The sequence below is a fragment of the Tamandua tetradactyla genome, chromosome 7, assembly GCF_023851605.1.
Source record: "Tamandua tetradactyla isolate mTamTet1 chromosome 7, mTamTet1.pri, whole genome shotgun sequence".
Taxonomy (NCBI): Eukaryota; Metazoa; Chordata; class Mammalia; order Pilosa; family Myrmecophagidae; genus Tamandua; species Tamandua tetradactyla.
In genome coordinates, this window is record NC_135333.1 from 88,419,159 (window position 1) to 88,445,793 (window position 26,635).

At 38.5% G+C, this 26,635-nt stretch overlaps 1 protein-coding gene across 1 annotated transcript in view; it reads right to left on the minus strand.

The window, feature by feature from the left end:
• Positions 1–424: 424 nt before the first annotated feature.
• Positions 425–26,635, minus strand: part of LOC143690526 (uncharacterized) — a 109,317-nt gene continuing 83,106 nt past the window's right edge. The window contains exon 6 of the mRNA XM_077168223.1: positions 425–674. Within this exon, the coding sequence (XP_077024338.1) occupies positions 425–674 (250 nt within the window). The remainder of the gene's footprint in view (positions 675–26,635) is intronic.

The following is a 26,635-nucleotide window of genomic DNA, read 5'->3' on the forward strand; positions in this document are numbered from 1 at the left end:
TTAATTGTTTTGGTGGAGGGCTGACTCCTGGAGCTCCCTCCTCTGCCATTTTCCCCAGACATCAACCTTTAGCTCTGTTTTTGAGAAATATTTTCTCCAGTATAGAATTCACGATTGGCAGGTATTTCTTCCAGCACTTTGGGGTGTCATTCCATTTTATTTTTTTTATTTTATTGAAAATTTAGCTGTTAGTTTTGTTGTACTTTTGAAAACAGTTATCTAGCTTCTACAGCATTCTATTTTTCCTTTCCTTTATAGACAACAATTAAACCCATGTTAAAACTTGTTATTATGTTCTGTATGATATGTATTAGTTTGCCAGGCTGCTATGATAAATACCACATAATGGCTTGCTTTAAATAACAAGCATTTATTTTCTCATGGTTTTGGAGCCTAGAAGTACAAAATTTAGGTATCAGCAAGGCTATGCTTTGAACCAAGGATCTATGGCATTCTGATCCTGGCTTGCCCCAATTCTTGCAGTTCCTTGGATTACATCTCTACCTTCTGTCATATGGAGATCCCCTTCTCCTTGTGTCTGCTCTTTTGGTTTCCACTGACTTCTGACTTTGGGATCCTGTGTGGCCACCTCTGACCTCTGGCTCCCAGCTTCTTTTCTTTTCAAGACCTTCAATAATATGGATTGAGAACCATGCTTATTTAATTGGCCACTCCTTAACCAAAAATAACTTCTCACAAAAATTCTATTTACAAATGGTTTCATACCCACCGCAATGTGGATTAAGATTAAGAGCATGTTTTTGTTGGCCACCTGATTCAATGTACACATGGTTCTTAATTTTTTTTTCTTGGGTTTTCCACCCATTTATTTCTCTATGCTTCTGTTTGGATAGTTTCTTCTAAAATTTTAATCTATTTCAATCTACCAATTCTCTCTGCAGTTATGTCTATTCTGTTTTAAACTCATCTTTTGAATTTGGGATTTATTTCCATTTGTTTCCTTTCATTTAATTCATAATGTCTGCCAACATTCTCAAGCTTAATTCATGTCTGCCAACATTCTCAAGCTTGTCTTTTATTTTTAAAAATATTTTAATTACATTATTTTCAAGTTTGTTTCTGATAATGTCATTATCTGGGTTTCTATTTCTATTTTATGTTTTTTTTCCATTTGTTTCATACACCTGTCTTTGTTGCCTCATGTTTCTGAGCATTCTTTATGAAAAATTGTACAGATAATTTAAGCCTAGAATGGTGTAATCTTCCTTCAGAGAGACTATATTAGGTAGCTAGACGCACTAGAGAGACCATATTAATTTAATTCAATCAGGGGTTAAAGCAACTTGAAGCTGGGGGATCTGTCCCCGCGAAAGTCAATCTCTTTCTGGTTGGACATAATCTTCAAAGTTCCAGTCCCATGCTGGTATGAATATGTTACCAGGTCTTCTTCTCATGGCTGGGCCATGAACACCAATGCTTGTCCTTCCAGTTCCATATATCTATAAAAGTTCTGCTTATTCTCTCAACCAACTTATCGTAAAATAACCTAAAACCATTAGGAGAAAGCTGCCACAAAAAAAAAATGGGCTTATCCTTCTGGTATTTTTTTGTCCTTCTGGATCATAGAACCACAATTCTTAGCAGATCTGAAAGTTTTCTGCTGTTCTATGAAAAATGATGTTCTATAATTTTTGATAGAACAGTAAGTCCAAATTACCTGGATATAATTACTATGGTAGTTAGATTCAGTTGTCAACTTGACCAGGTGAAGGTGCCTAAATGTGTTGTTGTGGATATGAGCCAATGGCTTGTGAACCTCATCTGTTGCTGATTACATCTGTGGTCGGCTAGGAGGTGTGCCTGCTGCAATGAATGATGTTTGATTTAATTGGCTGGTGCTTAAATAGAAGAGCTCAGTGTAGCACAGCCCAAGCAGCTCAGCATATGTCATCTTAGCACTCACATCTCAGTCCAGGCCTTTGGAGATGCAGAAAGAAATCACCCTGGGGAAAGCTGTTGGAACCCAGAGGCCTGGAGAGAAGGCCAGCAGAGACCATCCTGTGCCTTCCCACTTAAGAACAATGCTCAGTTGATGTTAGCTGCCTCTCCTCTGAAGAACTAATGAAATAAATCCCCTTTTATTAAAAGCCAATCCATCTCTGGTATGTTGCATTCCGGCAGCTAGCAAACTAGAACAATTACCAAAACCGAATCTTCTTATAATTAAAAAAAATTTTGCATCCTTTAGTCTCCTTTTATTATATTAGCATTTTATTTCAATAAAAGATATCACTTTACTGCTGTATTTAGACAGAAGAGTTGGTTCTATAACCCATAGGTTCCAGGAAAATTAAAGGTGAGATTCAAATTTATTTTGCTACTTAGCAATTTTTTATTTTGTCTCATTATTAGTTCTTTTTATAGTTACTTAACTCTTCTTTTCCTACTTGTAGAGGGTGTTGTAGATAGTAAATGAGAAAATTTCTGTGAAATATCTTTGTAAATGTTTAAAGAATGATACAAATATAAGATAGTATTACTGTTATATAGTCACAATAATTTATCCTATAAAAACCTTTAAACATATGATAGGGTCTCTAAGAAAGTTTTGGTGGGCAATTCTCTGCAGGGTGGGGGTGGGGGTGGGGTTCATATTGAATGGTGACAATTGACCTAATCAGATCTCCTAGAAAGAAGGATCACAAAGTAAACAAAAAGAAATTGCTTATCTGTAGATGGAACAAACATGATTAAGTAACTTGTCAAAAGCATATAGCTTATGCTTAATGGAAAAACAATAAAGCTAGTAAATAATAATAAGGACTGAATCCAGGATGCTCTTATTCCAAATTCCATAATCTGTCAACTACACCATCACTGATTAGAAAACATATGTAAATCACTTCTGCTCTCCTAGGCCATTCTCCTATGGATGACCCTAGGGGCTCCTCTTGGTTCAGTCTTAGCAGTCTTTGCATTTTCCTGTTTGTTTTTACCCCTCCCCTATTTCTTTCAGCAACTTTATATCTTATGATTACATCTTTGTTTATGACTGCAAAATCTAAATCTCCAGTTTATAATTTCCTTTTAGTACTAATACAGCAATTCCAACTGCTTACTCCAAGTCCAGATTTATCCAACCCTGCTTAGCAATCTCAATTGGTTAGGGACCTTCTTAAGGGAAAAATAACACATCCAAGTTCTAGAATTAATGGGAATTCAGGCTGGCAGGAAATATCAGCTCCCTCCCAATGAATATTTAGGATCTGGAAATAATATACAATCTTTTCACTGCCCCAAACCTGATGTCTGAGTGCTTTGAAATGAACACAGCCCTTAAGTGACTGATATGATCACATTTCAGTTTCCCCCTCAAACCCTTCTGTTCTAGTTTGCTAGCTGCTGGAATGCAATATATCAGAAATGGAATGGCTTTCAAAAGGGAGAATTTAATGAGTTGCAAGTTTACAGTTCTAAGGCCGAGAAAATGTCCCAATTAAAACAAGTCTATAGAAATGTACAATCAAAGGCATCCAGGGAAAGATACCTTGGTTCAAGGAGGCCGATGAAGTTCAGGGTCTCTCTCTCAAGTGAGACGGCACATGGCAAACACAGTCAGGGCTTCTCTCTTGGCTGGAAGGGCACATGGCGAATACGGCATCATCTGCTAGCTTTGTCTCCTGGCTTCCTGTTTCATGAAGCTCCCTGGGAGGCGTTTTCCTTCTTCATCTCCAAAGGTCGCTGGCTGGTGGACTCTCTGCTTCGTGGTGCTGCAGGATTCTCTGCTCTCTCTGAATCTCTCTCTCCAAAGTGTTTCCTCTTTTATAGGACTTCAGAAACTAATCAAGACCCACTCAAATGGGTGGAGACGTGTCATCCCCTAATCCAACTTAACAGCCATTCTTGACTAAATCACATCAACCAGGTAGATGATCTCATTACAGTTTCAAACATACAGTATTGAATAGAGATTATTCTACCTTTATGAAATGGGATTTATATTAAAACATGGCTTTTCTTAGGGGGCATGCTTCCTTTCAAACCAGCACACCTTCACAGAAGGCTGTTCAGCTGGCTCTTCTGCCTAGGTCTGCAAGGCCCAAGTTTTCTGTCAGTTCATCAGAGGGTAGACTGGGGAGTATCGGTTTTGGAGGTCAAGCCTGTACCGGGGGAAATTGGAAACTGGCTGTGGGGAAGAACTAGCTTCTGTAGCCAAATGAATCCTTTTCCTTGGGTTTGATGTTTTTGATTTTTTTTACCTTGGCCTGAAATGTTCTGAATTGCAATAGTCCATGCCATAAGGATCCCCTTTGGACTTCATGTACGTACTTGGACTGGACCTGTGTTTACCCTACCCTGGTCTAGATGACCTAAGACTATTAATTCCTCCAGAGGAGGCCCTATCCATCATATTCAGAACTTTTAGAAACCCTATCACAACTAATTACCCCTGAGACCTTGCTTGACCCTTCTTCTGAACCCTTTCTCTACTATCATAGCCAGTGTCAGGATATTTATAAAGTATTTAGGATGGGACTTGAATGTACCATATTACCTTGTGTTTACTATTTCTTCTCATAGTACTATATTCTCCCAAACAACAAGGCCCAAACCACTTCCTTATCTTTGAAATCTTTCTCCTTTTTTACTCTATAATAAAATATTTGTCAGGTTTTTTTTTAATCTCCAATAATAACTCCCATATATTCCTCCATTACCTGGCTTAGACAAAATATTTAGTTTTATCTCCTTTGTTACTTACCTTCATGCATCCAATGCTCCACATTCACACCTTTGCTTTCCCATGTTCACACCTTTGTTCTAACTAGTCCCACTGATAAGCAACACCCTTCCATGCACTGATTCTGCCTCTATAAACCTATTCATTCTTCAGAGCTAGTTTTATCATCTGTTAAATGGAATTAATATCTACACTGAGAAGATTTAAAAATATAATGTGAATAAAACACTTTAAATGGTAAATATTATTATGTATATTATTATTATTAATACCCATTTCTTCCATAAAGTGTTTTTTAATTCTCCCAAAGCTAAAGTGACTCCTTTCTCTCCTGAGTATCCATGGAGCATTTTTCCATGTCTTTCCTGTGGCATCATCAACTTCCATATTACATTAGTTTATTTTTGTACATGCCTTATCTAATCATAATAGAGTCTAAGCTCCTCAGGGCAGGAGCCACGTGATGGGCATCTCTGTTCCTTTCCCAGTGCACAGAATAGACATTTTATAAATATTTGCAAAAGGAATGGACATAATAGCCACAGTAGTACAATTTTATTACAATTACAAATTAACAATTCCCATTATACCTACAAATTGTATAGTGACTCATTCACCTGGAGGGATATTACCTCATCCTTTTGAGAGAGTTTGCAGGATCTGAGAGACCAGCAAAAACCTGAAGAAGGTGAAGCAGCTGCTCAGAAGAATCTTGAGCTCCCACAACCCAGGAAGGCCGAGCAACTTTGCTTCCAAAGGTAAGAAACTGAGAGGATATTTCATCCTCAGCGAATCTCCTCAATTCCAATAAGAATTTCTAAGACACATCATTATTTTATCAATCACTGTTTTAGTTTCCTAGGCTGCCAAAAGCAAAAAGGTTTGGCTTTTAACAATGGGAATTTATTGACTTACAGTTTTGAGGTTGAGAAAAATGTCCAAATCAAGGCATCATCAAGACAGTGCTTTCTTCCAAAAGACTGGCTGCCAGCGATCCTTGGCTCCTTTGCCATATGGCAAAGCATGTGGCTGGGTATGATGGTCTCTCCTTTCATGTCCCTTCATTGCTTTCAGCTTCTTGCCTCTGTGGCTCTGTCTCTGTATTCATCCCATAAATAAATGCCTCCAATAAGAGCTTTAAGACCCATCCTGAATGAGGTGGGTCACACCTAAAATGAAGTATTCTCACTGAAAGATCCTACTCACACTGGGTCCACATCCACAGGGAGGGATTAATTTTGGCCACATGCTTTTCTGGGATACATACAGTTTCAACCCCTACAACACCACGAAAATAAAAAGGCCAAATTAGGGAGTTTAATAGGAGACTCTGACATAAAACCCCCAGGGGCAGCTTATGTTTTTTAACTTTTACACTGGGAGAAGGGATAAAAGAAAAAATTTTTATGAGGTTTTGAACTACAAGGCATTACACACAGCGGTATGAGTTCTGAATTCACACTATCGGTGTGATACAAAAAAACCATGAGCAGAGAATTTAAATTAAAGTTGCCACAGGTTGATAGTGGCCCTATGGAACTGTTGGAGATAGATATTTCTGTAAGAAAGTCAATCTGGGCCAACAGCAATGTCATAAGATGCCATTGCATATAAGATGTATCCCAATTTTAGAAGTGATAAATTGTGAAAAACATTATCTTAGAATTTGTGCAATCTGATGTTTCCACTAAGTATTGAGAGGCTCTGTATAAAATAAAAACAAACTTCTCCCAAAGACCAATTAGAAATTAATCCTGCCTTCAGAAAATAGAGTCTGAGAAGATGAAAAGTCCTACTGGTACCAATGCCTGTCACACCAAGCCCATTCTGAGAGTATCTGGGGCTTTGGAGGAGATGGCAAAAACCAATTTCTCTAATCTCAAAGGACATCTTCTACCTACCAGTGCCTTAGCTTCAACCACAGACAGGTTTCTTTCCCTATTCGCAGCATAGTGATCCTCCTTTCCTCTATCTCACAGAGCACACAGGAAGCAGCTCATTCTTGCAAGCCAACATTCTACAGTAAGGGACACACAAGCATTTATACACACCCTGGGAGGACTGGACATACCTTGGAAGGATTGGTCAATCATTTTTATATTACTGTGAATAAAACTAAGATCCTAAATTTGGGTATGACAAAAATGAGAGTTCAAATGATACCAGAGAGGAGCAGGAAAGGTGGATATATGTAAGTACAGGTTTAAAGGGAATACTGCAGTAGTGGCCTGTGGGCAACCAGAATTAGTTTAAGGGCTTCAAGTTCCTCCAAAAGGACTGGAAAACTGTGAGACCAGGAGGTGAGAATTTGTCAAAAATAAACCATTGAACTTTGTCTTTTTTTCCCCCAAGGACTCTGGTGGTAGAAGGTAAACAAATAAAAATAAAACCTGCTTGAGAGGACTGTGGTAAGATAATAGGGAGCGCCAGGACTCAGTCATACCAGAATAATTATTAAATAGGCAGGAACTGTCTGAAAACAACTATTCTGAAGCTCTGGAGGCCAGAAGAACACTGTACAGCACCCAGGGAAGAGCCGGAGGAAGCGGCTGATCGATTGTGCTAAAGAACAATAAACTGCTCTAAGTGACAGCTAATGGCGTGCATCCCCTATTCAGGTGGCAGGCTGCTGGGGGTCCAGCCCTTGGTTTACTTGCTGTGACAGAAAGGGGCGTAAAAAATCCTCTTCCTCAAGACCAGGGGTTAGCACAGCTGATCGCTGACCATGGCTGTTGATTAATAACTTCAGATCACGAAGGGCCTGGCCCTGAGGGCAGACAGTGCTTCAACCCACCCAGACAGAGGCCGTGGACACCATCGTTTCAAACCAACCCAGATAGGGAAGGTGGCCGTGGAGACTTAGGGATGCTGCATTACCTCAGGGTTGCGGGAGACAGTTAATTGAAGGGCTGCATTTACTGGACAGGCTAAGGAAGCTCAGATTTGGGGATCTAAACAAGAAGCCCTTCATACCCTTCTTGATTTCCTCCTCAGATCACCGTGGAGCCAATCTGTGCCCCTTTGTGGGTACCTGGCCCTGTTTCAGCTGAAAACAACTAATTTGGGAATGTCTTCATCAGTTTTCCTCTCCTCCTAGAATGTGCCACCCAGCATATCAGCTTGAAACAATGAAAGGAGTGCAAAAAGCTCTAGAAGCAGAAAGTGTGGGGAAAAAGCTTGCTGGCTTCAAACTCTTGGGAAAGGGAGGTCTGGTCTCTGGGAAACAGAGGAGACAAACAAACTCCTGTGAACAGAGGAATGCCTAAATAACTAACAAGCAAAGCCCAAAACAGGCAGGTCCCAAAAGACAGGGAAAACCTCACATACTGCGTTCAACTTGGACAGACCTTCCAGATAGGAGGGCTGAGGCTCAAGAAAACCTGTCTTTTCACAAGCTGCTTACAAACTCAATAAACAGATCTCAGGAAATAAATCCCAGAGTTAATATTTTAAAGCACTAAAATATACAGTGTGTAACAAAAGAGTACATGACAAAGAAATGGGAAATGATGGTCTATCCATAGAAAGAAGATAAAAACCCAGAACACACCAACCAAGAAGATGAGAATGTGGGCAAACCAAAAGAAATCTTTTTAAAAATATGTTAAAAATGTGCAAAGAGGGCCGCGGTGGCTCAGCGGGCAAAGTGCTTGCCTGCTATGCCGGAGGACCTCGGTTCGATTCCCGGCCCCAGCCCATGTAACAAAAACGGAGAAACAGAATACAATAAAACAAGAAAATGTTTAAAAATGTTTCCCTTCCTTCCTTCCTTCCTTCCTTCTATCCTTCCTTCCTTCTCTCTGTCTTTAAAAAAAAAAAAAAAAAAAAAAAAAAAAAAAAAAAATGTGCAAAGAGATAAAGAAAAGTACAGATTAAGAACTAAAGGATATCAGGAAAACAATGAATGAGCAATATGAGAATCTTATTAAAGATATAGAAATTTTAAAAGGGAACTAAACTGAATTAGTAGAGTTGAAGACCACAATAACTGAAATGAAAAATGCCCAGGAGGGTTTCAAGAGTAGATTGTAACTGGCAGAAGAAAGAATCAGTGAACTTGAAGACCCTTGAAATGAACCAGGTCTGGGAGCAGAAAGAAAATAGACTTATAAAAAGTGAAAACAGACTAAGATCTCTGGTATACCAATATATGCATTATAGGGGTTCCAGAAGGAGAAAGAGAGAAAGGGGCAGAAGGAATATTCAAAGAAATAATGTTAGGAAACTTCCCAAACTTAGCCAGACTTGAATATGCACATCCAAGAAGCCTGGGGAACACTGAACAGGATGAGTATGAAGAAATACACCCTGTCATATACTGATCACACTTTGCACTGATGCAAAAGACAATGAGAAAGTTCTAAAGGCTGCAAGAGAAAGGCAATGTGTTACATACAAGGGAGTCCCAACTAGATTGAGTACTGATTTCTCATCATTAACCAAGGAGGCAAGAAAGCAGAGGGTTGAAATACTTAAAGTTCTGAAAGAAAACAGCTGCCAACCAAGAATTCTATATCCAGTGAGCCTTTCTTTCAAAACTGAAGGAGAGATGAAGACATTCCCTGATAAACAAAAGTTGAGGGAATGCATCACCATTACCTGCCCTACAACCAATGCTAAAGGGACTTCTTCAGACTGAAAGGAAAGGACACTTGACAGTGGTTCAAACAGCATAAAGAAATAAAAGCTGGTGGCAAAGGTAATCACTTGAGTAATTATAAATGCCATTATTATAATATTGTGTTGTTTGGTATGTAACTACTCTTCTTACATCCTACAAGTGTTAAAATGCAAATGCATAATAGTAATGATAAAATCTATGTTTTTGGACATAAAATGTAGGAAGATATAAGTGGTGCAAGCACAAAAGAAAATGCTGGGAGGATGGAGGGGTATAGGAGAAGTATATGTGTACATTATTGAAATTAAGTTATCACACTGTTTTTGTTTGCTAAAGTTGTCGAAATGCAGTATAACCAGAAATGGGAAGGCTTTTACAATAGGGATTTTTTAATTTACAAGCTTACAGTTCTAAGGCCATGAAAATGTCTGAATCAAGGCATCATCAAGACAATACCCGGACTCGGAAGACAGGCTGTTAATGACATGAGACTCCCCTTTCAGATAACAAGGCACACGGCAATATCTGCTGGTCTGTCTCTGCCAGGTTTTAGTTGCATTGATTTCAGCTCCTGGCTGCTGTGACTTTCTCTGTTGGCTTTTTCAAATTTTATCTTTTATAAAGGACTCCAGGAAGAGGATTAAGACCCACCGAGGACATGCCTCAACTGAAATAACCTAAACAGAAGGTTCCACTCACAGTAGGTCTACATCCACAGGAAAGGCTCTGCTTTCAGAACATAATCTTTTTGAGGTACATGTAGCTTCAAATCACCACACAAACCAAAAATGATTGTTATATATATATATTGTTATATTGTAATATAAATATAATTTATAATGGTAAACATGGGGTTAAAATTTATCGTTTTATCTATTTTTCCATACAAGGAAAATAGATATAAAAAAATATATCCAGATAGAAATGAGAAGGCATTCGATATGGTACAACACAAAAATCAAATAATTATAAAAGTAGGCATTAACAAAAATTGAGGGTTGAAAAATGTATAGGACACACAAAGGCTAAATAGTAAAATGGCAGAATATAGCATTATCAAAACTGACTTTAGATATAAATGGATTAAGCTCTCTAGTCATAAGGCAGAGATTGACGGAATGAATTAAAAAAAAAAAGCATGCTCCAACAAATATGCTGCTGCAAGAAACTCAATGTTCTAGTTTGCTAGCTGCTGGAATGCAATATACCAGAAGCTCAAGGGCTTTTAAAAAGGGGAATTTAATAAGTTGCAAGTTAACAGTTTTTAGGCCATGGAAATGTCTCAATTAAAGCAAATATACAGAAATGTCCAATCTAAGGCATCCAGGGAAGATACCTTGATTCAAGAAGGTCAGTGAAGTTCAGGGTTTCTCTCTGAAGTGGAAACGCACATGGCAAACACGGTCAGGGTTGCTCTCTTGGTTGGAAGGGCACATGGCAAATGTGGCATCATCTGCTAGCTTCCTCTCCAGCTCCCCAAGAGGCATTTTCCTTCTTCCTTTCCAAAAGTCACTGGCTGATGGACTCTCTGCTTTGTGTTTCTGTGGTGTTCTCTGTTGTGGCTTTCTCGTGGCTCTGTCATTCTCTGCTCTCTCAGAATCTCCCTTTTATAGGATTCGAGTAAAGTAATCAAGACCCACCTAGAATGGGTGGAGACGTGTCTCAACCTAATTCAGCTTAACAACCACTCTTGATTGAGTCACATCTCCAGGGAGATGATCTAATTAAAGTTTCAAATATATAGTGCTGAATAAGGATTAGAAGAAATGGCTGCCTTTACAAAATGGGATTAGGATTAAAACATGGCTTTTCTAGGGTACATACATCCTTTCAAACCACCACACTCAAATTCAAAGACACAAAAGGTTGAAAGTGAAAGGATGGAAAAATATACAAGGCAAGTAGTAATCAAAAAACAGCAGGAGTAGGATATTAACATCCAGAAAAACAGACAAGTCAAAAACAGTTAAAAGGGATGAAGATGGTCATTATATATTGAAAAAGGTGACAATTTGACAAGGAGATGTAATGATTATAAAATATATATGCACATTACAGCAGAGCCCCAAAATATATGAAGCAAACACTGAAAGATTTGAAGGAAGAAATTGATGGTTCTATATTGTCATGGTCAAGTTCATGTGCCAACTTGGCCAGGTGGTTGGTCTGGTTGGGCAAGTGCTGGCCTGCTGTTGCTATGAGGACATTTCATAGAATTAAATCATGATCATGTTGGCTGCATCCACAGCTGACTGCATTTATAACCAACCAAGGGGAATATCTTCTGCAATGAATGATGCTTAATCTAATCACTGGAAAGTTTTTAAGGAGATTCAGAAGAGGCGATCTTTCTTCCTGCTTTGGCTGGCGAGCCTCTCCTGCGGAGGTCATCCAGACCCTTTATCGGAGTCATCAGCATCACAACTTGCCCTGTGGATTTTGGACTCTACGTTCCCACAGTTACATGAGTCACTTTTATTAATTTTATATCTACAGATATTTCCTGATGATTCTGTTTTTCTAGAGAAGCCTAGCTAATACATATATTAATAGAAGGAGACTCTAATCGCCACTTATGATAATGGATATAACATCTAGTCAGATGAACAATAAAGAAATTCAAGACATGGGGTGTGCAGGCGGTTCAGTGGTAGAATGCTCAACCTCCATGTGGGAAACCTGGGTTTGATTCCTGGACAATGCACACCATCCCCCCACCCCCCCAAAACAGAAGTACAGGATCTTGAACAATATTCTAAAGGAAAAAGACCTCACAGACATATATATAAATGTCACCTAACCAAAACAGAGAGTACACATTCTTCTCAAATGCACATGGGTCATTCTCTAGGATAGACCATATGTTAGGTCTCAAAACAATTCTCAATAAATTTAAAAATATTGAAGCTATACAATCTATATTCTCTGAACAAAATATAATGAAGCTAGAAATCAAAACAAATGGAAAAATGGAAAATTCACAAATATGTGGAAACTAAGCAACATGGTCTTGAAGAACCAATGAATCAAGGAGGAAATCACATGCACAATTAGGAAGTATCTTGAGGCAAGTGAAAATGAGTATACCACATGCCAAAAACTTATGGGATGAGGGCGGTGCAACAGTGGCTCAGTGGCAAGAATTCTTTCCTGCCGAGCTGGAGACCTGGGTTCAATTCCCGGAGCCTGGCCATGACAATAATAATAATAATAATAATAATTATTATTATTATTATTATGGGATGTAATGATGACAGTGCTGAGATGGAAATTTATAGCTTTAAATGCTTATATTAAAAAGGAAAAAAAATTTCTATCAGAGACCTAACCTCAAAACTGGAAGAACTGGAAAAAGAAGAGCAAACAGAACCAAAATGAAGCAGAAAGAAGAAAATAACAACAAATAGAGAAGAGAGATGAAATAGAAAAAACAATAGAGAGAATCAGCAAAACCAAAAGTTGGTTCTTTCACAAGATCAACAAAATTGACAAACAATTAACTAGACTTACAAACAAAAGGAGAGAGAGAGAGAATACAAATAATGAAAAACAGAAATGACAAGGGGAATATTACTACCAGCTCCACTAAAATAAAAATGACTATATGAGGATACCGTGAACAACTATGTGCCAATAAATTAGATAACCTAGATGAAATGGACAAGTTCTTAGAAATACACCAACTATATTGACTCAAGAATATACAGATGATCTCAACAAACCAACTACTAGTAAAGAGATTGAATAAGTCATCATAAACCTTTCAATAAAGAAAAGCTCAAGACCAGGTGATTTCTTAGGAGAATTCTACCAAACATTCCAAGAAGATAACTCCAATTCTGCTCAAACTCTTCCAAGAAAAAATGAAGAGAAGGAAACACTTCCCAGCTGATACTATGAAGCTAACATTACCCTCATATAAAAGCCAAATAAAGGTACATAAGAAAAGAAAACTACAGAACGATATCTCTTATGAATATAGATGCAAAAATCCTCAACAAAATATTGGCAAACTGAATCCAAGAGCATATTAAAAGAATTATATGGGCGGGCCACGGTGGCTCAGCAGGCAAGAATGCTTGCCTGACATGCCAGAGGACCCGGGTTCGATTTCCGGTGCCTGCCCATGTAAAAAAAAATAAAAATAAAAATAAAAATAAAAAAGAATTATACACCACAATCAAATGGGATTTATCCGTATTATGAAAGTTTGGTTCAACATAAGAAAAGAAAATCAATTAATGTAACACACCACTGTGCTGGCTTAATCTATTAGGTATTCCAGGAAAGCCATGTTTTAATCTTGATCCTATCTTGTGGGGGCAGCCATTTCTTTTAATCCCGATTCAGTATTGTAGGGGAGAAACTTTGATTAGATTATCTCTGCAGAGGTGTGACATGCCCAATTGTGGGTGTGACCTTATGATTAGATGAAGATGTGACTTCACCCATTTAAAATGGATCTTGGTTAGTTTACTGGAGTCCTTTAAAAGGGAAAACATTTTGGAGAAACCTCAGAGCAGAGCCTACAGAGAGAGCAGATATAGGTGCTTGGAGAACAGTTGCTTCAGAGAACAAAGACACAGATGTTTGGATATGCTTGGAGCCCAGCAGACATTGCCATGTGCTTTCCTATGCGATGTTAAGCAAGCCAGAACCTGGAGAGAGCCAAGGGAAGCCAAGAGATGAAAGCCAGCCCCCGAGAAGCAAAGTGAGGAACCCCCACAGGAACAGAGGCTGAAAGCAACAGAGCCCAGGTACAAGGGACCTCTTAGATCACCCTTCCTTGAGTTCAGGTATCTTTCTCTGGATGCCTTAGTTAGGACATATTTATGGCCTTAGAAATATAAACTTATAACTTATTAAATTCCCTTTTTAAAAACTGTTCCACACAAGGAGCCCAGAATAAGAATGAGGGCCTTTAATCCTGTATAGCTTAATGCAATGCCTGGATACATCCTAGAATATATTAAGCAGATAATCAAAAAGTATTGGCAAAATCCCTTGAGGGATAAGAGAAAAAGTATGGAATTATTAAACTTTATTACCAGAGAAACCCCCTGATATTGGGTCAAGCATTAGGGACACCAAAATCAATAGACCAAGCCCTTGATCTTGAGGCTTGCTCTTTTTTTATTTATTTTTATTTTTTTATTATATAATATATACACAAAGCAAAGAAATACAAAAGCAATAGTTTTCAAAGCACTCTTCAACAAGTAGTTATAGGAAAGATCCTAGCTTGAAGCTTGTTCTTGTAAAACTTATATATGTAGCAGAGAAGCTTAGCCTACTTATAGGTATGCCTAAGAATTACTTCTGGAAGAGCTCTATTGTTGCTCAGATGTGGTCTCACTTTCTCTAAGTCCAACTCTGCAAGTGAAATCATTGCCCTCCCCACTATGTGGGACATGACATCCACGGGTAAAAGTCTCCCTGCTGGTGTGGGAGATGACTCCCAGGGATGAGTCTGGCCCTGGTACTGTGGGATCAACAATGCCATCCTGACCAAAAAAGATAAAATAAGTGTAACAAATAAGCAATCAGTGGCTGAGAGTGTTCAAATAGAGTTTAGAGGCTACTCTGGAGGTCACTCTTACACAAGCTTCAGTTACACATTGCTACCTATCATAACTTGCCAACCCCCAACCAAAACCATTCCAGCCAATTCTAAAGAACACCTAAAGCAATATATAAGATTCTACAAAGGCTCCATGCAGTAGGGTAACTTTCCAGAAACCTACACACTCCAGATGGGTTCCTGGACCAGATAAGTCCTGAAACCTAAAGGGGCCAGCCTCTCCAGAGCATAAGCTAGTTCCATCTCCCTAGCTCACATTATTGACAGCCCCTTCCAACATGAAAAAGTTAGAATGGACATAGTTCAAATACGCCTAAAGAGTGGGAGAAAAATCAAAAGTAATGATGGAGTTATACAGTGAAGGTAGGGTTAACAAAAGAGTTTGACTGCTGAATCATTATGTTGGTATTTCTTTTAGTCTCCAGTATCTTAGAGCAGCTAGAAAAATAACCCAAAATTGTGGAATGTAACCAATACCAAACTGAAACCTGTTCTACAATTAATTGTTGTGCTGTGCTTTGCAATTAATGCTTTTTTGTATATATGTGACTTTTCACAAAGAAGAAAAAAAAGTTGACTGTGATGATAAGAAAAATATTTATTTCTTCTAGTCTCCAATGTTCTGGAGCAGCCAGGAGGAAAAATCTGAGATGATGGTATGGTAGGCCATAAAAAACTCTGGGATCTTTCCTGTAACTACTTATTGAAAAGTGCTTTGAAAACTATTGCTTTTTTCTTTCTTTGCTTTGTACATGTGTTATATTATACAATAAAAAAGTTAAAAAAAAAAAAAAGCCATTCCATTTCTGGTATATTGCATTCTGGCAGCTTAACAAATTCATACAACCACATTAACAGAATGAAGGGAAAAAACAGATAAGCATCTCAATTGATGCTGAAAATGTATTTGGAAAAATATAGTACACCTTCATGATAAAAACTCTTAGAACACTAGGAATAGAATGAAACTTCCTCAACATAACTGGCATATGTGGAAAGTCTACAGCTAATATCCTACTTAACTGTGAAAGACTGAAAGCTTTCCTACTAAAATCAAGGATCTCTTTTTTCCAGATTTTAATTACTTTATTGCATATGATGAAAAAGGGTCAGGATGTCCTCCTCGCACCGTAAAAATTTTCAAGCAAATTCCAATGTGAAAAACTTCCTAATTTTACCTCCAACCAAATTCCAAAAAAGCCACCTGAGATTAAACCAGGAGAGCATTTTATCCCCCCAATAAAGCTGTAGGTTTCCATGTACCAAACACATTTCTAGAGCTAATTTCAGTGCTCCTCTTTTTAAAGAACTAATTTTACATCTATACCACAAAGCATGGAATTTTAAAACACTGTCACCACTGTTATTCAACATTGTACAGGAAGATCTTGCTACAGCAAATATGCAAAAATGAAATAAAAGGCATCCAAATTGCAAAGGAATACATAAAACCTTCTCTGTTTGAAGATGACATGATTCTACTACTGAAAATCCAGAAAAATTCACAATACATCTCAGCTCCCAGAGTTAATAAATGCATTCAGCAAAGTGATGGGGTATACAATAACACCCCAAAATCAGTAGTGTTCCTATACACAAGCAGTGAACAATCATAAGAAGAAACCAAGAAAAAATACCCCATTCCCAACAGCAACTTAAAGAATCAAATATCTAGGAATAAATCTAACCAAAGGTAAAGTAAAGGACTTGTACACACAAAACTACAAAACTCTGCTAAAATAAGTCAATGAAGACCAAAATAAATGGAAGGACATTCCATGTTTATAGATTGGAAAACTGATATCCTTAATATCATTAAAATGCAATTCCAGATTGAATGTAATCCCAATCAAAATTACAACCTAATTTGTAGGAATTTTCTATTCCATATAAAATCAAATTTATATGAAAGGCTGAGTCCCCAAATAGCTAAATCCATCTTGAAAAAGAAGACTGAGGTTGGAAGATTCATATTTCCTGATCTTAAAACTTATTATAAAAATCAAAACAGCATGGTACTGGCATGAAGACAGACATATAGACCAATGGAATAGAATTGAGAGCTCAGAAATCAAACCTCATGTTTATGGCCAACTGATTTTTGACAAGGGGGTAAAGACCATGCGCATTGGGAAAGAATAGTCTCTTCAACAAATGGTGCTAGAAAACTAGATCTCCATTTCCAAAAAAACAAACAGGACCCCTACCACACATATTATACAAAAATCAACTCAAAATGGATCAAAGACCTAACTATAAGAGCTAGAACTAGCAAACTCTTAGAAGAAAACATATAGAAGCATATGCAGGTTGCTCTGTTAGGCATGGTTTCTTAGACTTTATACCGAAAGCACAAGCAACAACAACAAAACATAGATAAATGTGACCTCATCAAATTAAAACTTTTGTGCCTCAGACTACTTTATCATGAAACCAAAAACACAACCTACATAAGGAAAAAAATATTTGGGAACCATGCATCTGATAAAGGTTTAATATCCAGAATATGTAAAGAAATCCTCCAACTTAACAACAAAAAAAGACAAGCAATCCAATTTAAAAATAGGCTAAGACTTGAACCATCATTTCTCCAAAAAAAGGTATACAAATGGCCAGAAAGTTGATGAAAAATGCTCATTATCATTAGTTATCAAGACCACAATGAAATAGCTACCAGTTCACACCCATTAGAATGGCTGCTATTAAATACTTGGAAAATAAGAGCTGTAGAGGACGTGGAGAAATAGGAACACATGTTCATTGCTGGTGGCAATGAAAAATGGTGCAACAGCTGTGGAAGACAGTTTGGCAGTTCCTCAGAAAGCTAAGCACAGAACTACTGTACGACCTGGCCATCACACTACTAGGTATATCCTCAAAAGAAATGAAAGCAGGAGTTTGTATAGATATTTGCGCACTGATGTTCATGGTAGCATTATTCGCAGTCACCAAAAGATAAAAGCAATCCATGTATCCATCAACTAATGAATGGATAAATAAAATATGGTATGTAACCACAATGAAATATTATTCGAGCACAAGGAGGAATGAAGTCCTGATACATGCAACAACATGGATGAATCTTGGAGACAGAATATTGAGTGAAGTAAGTCAGACACAAAAGGACAAATACTGTATGATCTCTAGAATAAAGATTTCCTTGGGATATGGTGGGGATAGGGAATGGGAAGTTAAGGCTTAAAATGTACAGGTTCCTACATGGAATGATGGAAATGTTTTGGTAATGGTTATGGTAACACAACATTGGGAATGTAATTAACAGCCCTGAAATATATATGAATGTAATCAGAAAGGAAAATGTTAAATTGTAGCTTTGGTAGCAGAATAAAAGTTAAAAATAAATCTAGGTAAGTATACTACATAAACTGTGAACCCTAAGTTACATCATGGACTACAGTTAATAGGATAGTTATAAAAATGTCCTATTATCAACTGTAACAAGTGTTCCACAGCATCGCTGTGGTTAAATAAGCTGGTATATGGGAATGCTGTATTTTATATATGGTTGTTCTGTAAACCACAACTTCTCTAATAAAGAAAAAAAAACAAGCTTTCAGTGTGACTTCAGATACTGATCACACAATAGATTACATATAGATATGAATTATTTTCCTGTAAAACTGTATAAATGTTTGAGCTTTTAAATAGTATTTTGCTTAATGATATGAAGATTCATTGACACTAATGTTGACTAGTGAAGATCCAGACTATGAGCTAATACTGGCCCTTTCCCCCAGACATCATTTGACAGATCAGCACTGGAGTTTTATGTGCAGCCTGATACCTGCGATCCTGGAATTTACTAAGACATAATTATAAAAGCACTTCAAATATCTGTGGCAGGGATATTTGCAAGTCAAGCTTACCTATAAAGTAATCATGGCCCAACCTCAGGCTTATCACCATGATGATATATTCATATAATCCAATTTGGTTTTAGAATACATTTTGATACTTATAAAATATGATACCCTATATATAAATGGACTCAAACGAACCATTAAACTAAATCAAACTGATGTAATTCAGTAAAATCTGTTCAGCGTTCCCATTTTGTCCTTTGGAGAAATGAAAACATGCTGGGAAAAGACAGCCTCATGCTCAGACAAAGCACCAACCTAATAAATATTATTTTCAACCTGATTTTCCTAAATCAGAAGAAATTAAATAGTTTAGTTTCAGAATGTTTCTCCCTTAGGGTGTCAGTTGTCTTTCATGTAAGAGCATATATAAGGCATCAAATGATTTAATTAAATAGCATGCTACTGCCAGTCACCTTTAATATTTCCAACTGCCTATTTGACATCTCCATCTGGATGCTCTGCATGATGTTCTAGGTCCAAAACCAAACTCATTATCTTGCTCACTAGCCATACTTACTGTAGATGTTATCTTCATCTGCCTGTATTATCTCAGTAAAAATTAGGGAAGTTTCTAAGGCCAAAATCTTTGGCCTCATTCATAACTTTTCCCTCTTGCTCTCTCAGCTGTATCAACCTGCCCTTATGTATAGTCAAAATGTCTCCCCTTCACGTTGCAACAAAACTAGCATGGGCTTTCATCATATTTCTTCTAAGCAATAGTGTTCTAGTTTGCTAGCTGCCAGAATGCGACACACCAGAGATGGATTGGCTTTTAATAAAAGGGGATTTATTTTGTTGGTTCTTCAGAGGAAAGGCAGCTTAATTTCCACTGAGGTTCTTTCTTTACGTAGGAAGGCACAGGATGGTCTCTGCTGGTCTTCTCTCCAGGCTTCTGGGTTCCAACAACTTTCCCTGGGGTGATTTCTTTCTGCATCTCCAAAGGCCTGGGCTGAGCTGCGAGTGCTGAGATGAGGTATGCTGAGCTGCTTGGGCTGTGCTATGTTGAGCTCTCTCATTTAAGCACCAGCCAATTAAGTCAAACATCATTCGTTGCAGCAGGTACACCTCCTAGCCGACTGCAGATGTAATCAGCAACAGATGAGGTTCACGTACCATTGACTCAAGGCCACAGCAACAGAACAAGGTGCCTTCACCTGGCCAAGTTGACAACTGAATCTAACTACCACACGATAGCCTTTAAATCTTCCACCAATTATTCTCTACAGTGCTATCAAAATTATCTCAAGCACAGATATAATTGTATAAAACACTAATGGTTCTCTGATGCTCAAAGAAAGAAGCACAAATTCCTTAGCTTAGTTTGGGGCCTTCATGATCTGGTCTAAGATGTCTTTCATCTTTAGCCATTACTCCCCATGAACCCTATAATCTAACCATATTGGGCTACAAAGTCTTCCTAACTTTTGTCCAACTGCTTCTTCTGCCTAAAATACCCTGTTCTCTTGTCTTGTGGAAAACTCCCACTCATCCTTCATACATCATGTTTATTTTGCTATTCATGACCACTTCTACCCCTTCCCCACCTGTGTTTCCATATATCTCTATTTAAGAACTGATAGCATTGTTAAAGATAAATTTGATATGCAATCAACAAGTCTTTGGCCATACTCACTGCAGATAGCTACCGTCTATTCTGATTGATTGGTACTTGCTCAGGGAAGTCATTAAACATTTTGTATAGCACCCATGATTAGAGGTATAACTCCAGGTCTGTTTTTACCTTGAGGCTATGAGATTAAAGGCAGGGGCAGGGTATGTTTTATTCATCCTCATTTCATCAGGGACTTTCCCAGGGTCTGCATATATATGTGCCTCAGAGACATTTGGTGAAATGAACAAAATATAGACAACCTTTACAGTAATTTTTTTAAAACAGCATTAATTGGATCTAAATATTTATTTTATGAAGTTTGCCTTATTTATAATAAAATGATCATCAAAGTCTTGGAATTTTTTTTTCCTGGGGCTTTTGAAAATGACCTTCTGAGCTATACTATTGATTTGATAATTTTAGGAGTCAGGTATATACCTCCTTCACACAGTTGTTATGAGGACTAAATGAGATTATGTATTTAAGGCACATGGCATATACTTCACCATAAATAGTAAGCATCGGACTGCTTGGAACTAATTTAAGTTAGTAGATAAGCTTTACATTCTGGACAGCAATCTTTCCAATCAGAAAGAGAGCTGGAAAAGGTAGATGAGGTTCATATTCCCTGGCAGTTTCCCGTTAGAAGTACATATAAGCTGTAAGGATGGACAGCGCGGTCATTACTATGAGCTAGTTCTGACTAATTTGCTGAGAAAGGACCATATGGAGGGTGTCATGTACTTGAGATAAGTTAAAGTCCCAAGGCAGCACTTTATTTGTCAAAACAAGAACTGCTGTTGTTTTATTTCTTTAAGTATCTGCTTTTGAAACACTGAATCCATTTTCAACTGGAATGTATCTTTTACTGATAAAATGTGAAGAGCAACTAGGCAGAACAGTTGCTAGGTTAACTGTTGAGATTGGTAATATAATCATAATGATCTTATTTCTTGTTTCTTTGAAATTATTAGGGCTTAGAAAGGTGATTCTGTGGCAAAATAGGTTGAATACCTCTAAATCATGAAATTTAGTAATGAGTCCAAGTAAACAAAAAGTGTTCCAAATATATACTCTTTTGATTAAATATTATTATTCTACATGTTAAATTCTAACATGGAAAATTGACAAGGAAGAATAATTGATATTATAAAGGGTTAAATTTAGATCAGAATATATATTTACTTTTATTTATATCTAACTTCTCTCCCTCCTCTCTATTTATTCCACCCTCATCAACCTGAGGAGATAAAAGCCTTGTACCATGGGTCCCACAGACAACCAGTATGAAATATTTCTTTGCTGAGGCAAAGAAATATTATATGGGGTCTCTATATGATTTTCAGGATTTAAGTTCGATGCTAGAGTGGCCAAAAAGAGAATTCCAGGTAAGAGCCTGGTGTGGTTTCCTACCTTCATCTTCAGTCAGATACTGTCTGTTTCACATTTTCTGTAACTCGGAATAGTCCAGTCTATTTAACTGTGTCAATAGAGGATGGTCGAGGTGATGAGCAAAGTTTACTTCCAAACTAATTCTAGCTGTCATTTTCTTACCTTTTCATCAGTGAATTGCATACAAGATACAGTTCACCTTACAGAGGTCTGCCTACAAAAGGTATCTTGCCTAGAAGCCTATAAAGAATCAAACCAGATACTTACTTAGATTCTATAATTAAGAATAATTTCAGCCAGAAATTAAGAATAAATTCAGCCAGAAATAGGTATGAATCAAAGGGAAATCTGCATGTTTCTGAAAGATTTCTTGAGACCCTTGCTCTTGCTTATTGCCCTGATCCAGGTCCTATAAATTAGAAGTTTTCACCAAAGCAGAGGGTGTTATTGGCAGAGAAGCCTTAGATTATTTGCTTCTCTTGTCCTTTGATGAAGCTGATATGACTTTCTGGTGTACCTATTGGGAACCTACACACAAAGATACACTTTGGAGTTTCTCCAAATTCAGAGCTGAGATGCATACTGTATATAAATATAACATTGTCTGAAAACCTAAAATTGAGTCTTAAAAACTATGAAGGGGTCCTGGAGGGGGACTAAATTATGGGCAGTCCACCCCTTCAAGAGACAGAAAAACCAAAGTAGTCCTAGGAGGCACAAATTGTTAAAGAAGACAAAAACTTGCTAAATATGTAGAGGGTTCCATTAATCACAACCCTTTAGGGAGTAATGGGCTACTGAGAGACTCTGGCAATTACTTGTTAAACGATCCAATTATAAACCAGAATTTCAAATAGGTAGGATAGATAGATCAATGGGAGAAGTTGGGATCCTGAATAAGTTAATAAATGACTTCTTAAAATACCCTTCCAGTAAATATTTGCTAAGTGAAAGAAGATTGGTTTGGAACTTATTCTGTATTCATACCAGGAATTTTCAGAAAAGTCTGAAAAATAGAGGAAAGGAAGTGACTTTCACAAAGAGATTTTACCTTATTTGATCTTCAGTTAATGTTTCCTAAAGCAAGTTTTATTCCCATATTGTGTTAAATGCCAAGGACAGTATGGCCCTAACTCAAGCAAGAAATGCCCCTGCCTGGCTTCTCTTTGGCTGTAATCTGGCTGCACATTCACTACTCTCTGGGCCTCCATTTCTTCATCTGTATTTTGGGAATAATAATTTTTTTTTACCTAATATGGCTGTTTGTAAGGAACACATGAATTATTATATGAAAAGTGCTTCAAACAATGCCTGGCCTAGAAACAAATTCTAGAAAGCTAGCATACTGTAAAACTCTTAGAAGAAAAATGAAGGGTAAATCTTGATGAGCTTGGATTTGACAATGGTTTCATAGACCTGACACCAAAAGCACAAGCAACCAAAGAATAAATTAGACTTATCAGAATCATAAAGTTTTGTGCTTCAAAGAACATTATTGAGAAAGTGAAAAGACAACACACAGAATGGGATAAAATAATTTTGAATCATATATCTGATAAGTTACTTGTACCAAGAATATATAAAGAACTCTTAGAACACAATAATAAAAAGACAAATAACTATTATGAAAATGGGCAAAGAATATTCCTTCAAAGAAGACATACAAAATGGCCAATAATCACATGAAAAGATGCTCAACATCATTAGTCATCAGACAAATGCAAATCAAAAGCACAGTTACCTATTTATACCAACTAGGCTGGCTTTAATTAAAAACAAAACAAAACAAAACAGGTAATAACAGCTGTTGGCTAGGATGTGGAGAAACCAGAACTCTTATCACTATGTAACAATGTAAAAACAGTCAGGTAGTTCCTCAAAAAGTTAAACAAAGAGTTATCATTTGTCCCAGCAATTCCACTCCTAAGTATGAATGCAAGATAAATTAAAACATGTCCACACAAAAATGTGTATACCAGCATTCCTAGCAGTTATTGCTCATAATAGTCAAAAGGTAGAAACAACTCAAATGTCCATCAGTTGATTAATAATGGATAAACAAAATGTGATATATCCATAAACTGAATATTATTTGGCCATAATATACATATTACAACTTGGATGAATCTTAAAATCATTATGGTAAGTGAAAGGAATAGTCACAAAGGACACATATTATATGATTTCATTTATAGGAAATGTCCAGAAAAGGAAATCTTTAGAGACAGAAAATAGAATAGTGATTGCCTAGGGCTGGGGGGTGGGAGGCAGGGTGGAAATGGGGAGCGGTATTGGTACCAGAAATGATACCTAAAGGGTATGAGATTTCTTCGTGGTGTGATAAAAATATTCTCAAATTGATTGTAAGTGATGGTTGCACTACTCTGTGAATATACTAAAAACTGTTGAATTGTACATTTTAAGTGGGTGAATTGTATGGTATGTGAACTATATCTGAATAAAGCTGTTAACAACAACAACAAAAATAGTGCTGTATTCCCAGTGCTCTTAGTAATGCCTGGCCCAAAACTTGCACCAGATGTGTTTGTTAAGGAAATATTTCTATATAATGACTCAGAATCCTCAAGTAATGCTCATTAGGAGTTCATTCTAATGCTCAGAATGGAATACAGGTTCTTTAAATAATCTTCAAATTTTAATGTTACTTAAGTCAACGAGGGGAGCTTGTTAAAATGCAGATTCCTGGGCCCCGGACGCAGAGACTACATATCAGAAATTCTGGCATGAGGCTCAGGGATATGCACTTCAGCAAGGCCTCTTCTAAAGTGCTATGCAAGTAGTTCCTTTAAGAAACTATAGCAGGCCCCGCAGCAGCCGAGCCGCCCGCCCTCCTTCTCCCCTCCCTTTCTCCGCCGGCCCGCCGCGCGGCGCCCACGCCCCGCAGCAGCCGAGCCGCCCGCCCTCCTTCTCCCCTCCCTTTCTCTGCCGGCCCGCCGCGCGGCGCCCACGCCCCGCAGCAGCCGAGCCGCCCTCCCTCCTTCTCCCCTCCCCTTCTCCCCTCTGCTCCGGCTGCTCTCCAACCACCACGGTGCCCTCTTCCCCCGCCTTCACCGTGCTCCTCCGCCACCAGCCTCGACAGCCTTGCCGCCCTCATCTTTCCTCCTCCAGAACAGCTACTGGGGGAGTGGAGATAATACAGAGCAGCTCCCAGAGCCACGAGGGAGATCAAAGGGACAGCGTACCCCATCCTGGAACGGCTGACTATCTGGGAGAACCAGCTCCGGTGAGATCACCAAGGGGCACGGGCTTTCCTGGGTGGGACGGCAAGCGACCGGAGTCCCTCCCTTCCACCTTCCCAGGCCAGCTGGTAGAATTGGACAGGCGGTCCCCTTAGGCTGCGGCGGCTGGTGCCCCCACCACACGAGGCCCCCCGGAACAACTGAGATAGTTGGGTCGGAAATCCCCAGACTGCGGAGAACAGTGACCGGGGGATCCCTTCCAAACACGTGACTCCCCCGTCGGCTGGGAACAGTGCACTCTCCCGGGCTGCGACAGCTGGCGCCCTCCCGCCACACTTGGTGCCCCGGGCCGACTAGCTAATTTGGCCGGACGCTCTCCTGTGCTGCGACGGCCGGCGACCCTCCCCGCATTCGGAACCCCAGGCCGGCTGGCATTCTTCCAAGACGCTTCGGCTGCCGAACCTCCCCTACGGCGAGAATTTTCCAGAGTTAAAGGACCCACAGCAACTTTCACTGGTGGAACCCACAGACAAACGTGCGCCACGAGCGACACCTACTGGGCAGGATAAGAAAAACAGAATCCAGAGATTGCACAGAAAAATCTTTCAACCTGTGGGGTCGAACACCCGGGGAAATCTGACTAAATGCCCAGACGCCAGCAGAAGATAACGGATCACGCTCAGAAAATTGAACATATGGCCCAGTCAAACGAAGAAACCAATAGTTCAAATGAGATACAGGAGCTGAAACAACTAATGCTGAATATACGAACAGAAATGGAAAACCTCTTCAAAAACGAAATCGATAAATTGAGGGAGGACATGAAGAAGACATGGGCTGAACATAAAGAAGAAATAGAAAAACTGAAAAAACAAATCACAGAACTTATGGAAGTGAAAGATAAAGTAGAAAAGATGGAAAAAACAATGGATACCTACAATGACAGATTTAAAGAAACAGAAGATAGAATTAGTGATTTGGAGGATGAAACATCTGAATTCCAAAAAGAAACAGAAACTATCCGGAAAAGAATGGAAAAATTTGAACAAGGTATCAGGGAACTCAAGGACAATGTGAACCATACAAATATACGTGTAGTGGGTATCCCAGAAGGAGAAGAGAAGGGAAAAGGAGGAGAAAAACTAATGGAAGAAATTATCACTGAAAATTTCCCAACTCTTATGAAAGACCTAAAATTACAGATCCAAGAAGTGCAGCGCACCCCAAAGAGATTAGACACAAATAGCCATTCCCCAAGACACTTACTAGTTAGAATGTCAGAGGTCAAAGAGAAAGAGAGGATCTTGAAGGCAGCGAGAGAAAAACAATCCGTCACATACAAGGGAAACCCAATAAGACTATGTGTAGATTTCTCAGCAGAAACCATGGAAGCTAGAAGACAGTGGGATGATATATTTAAGTTACTAAAAGAGAAAAACTGCCAGCCAAGACTCCTATATCCAGCAAAATTGTCCTTCAAAAATGAGGGAGAGGGCGGGCCGCGGTGGCTCAGCGGGCAGGGTGCTTGCCTGCTATGCCGGAGGACCTCGGTTCGATTCCCGGCCCCAGCCCATGTAACAAAAACGGAGAAACAGAATACAATAGAAAACAAGAAAATGTTTAAAAAATGTTTCCCTTTCTTC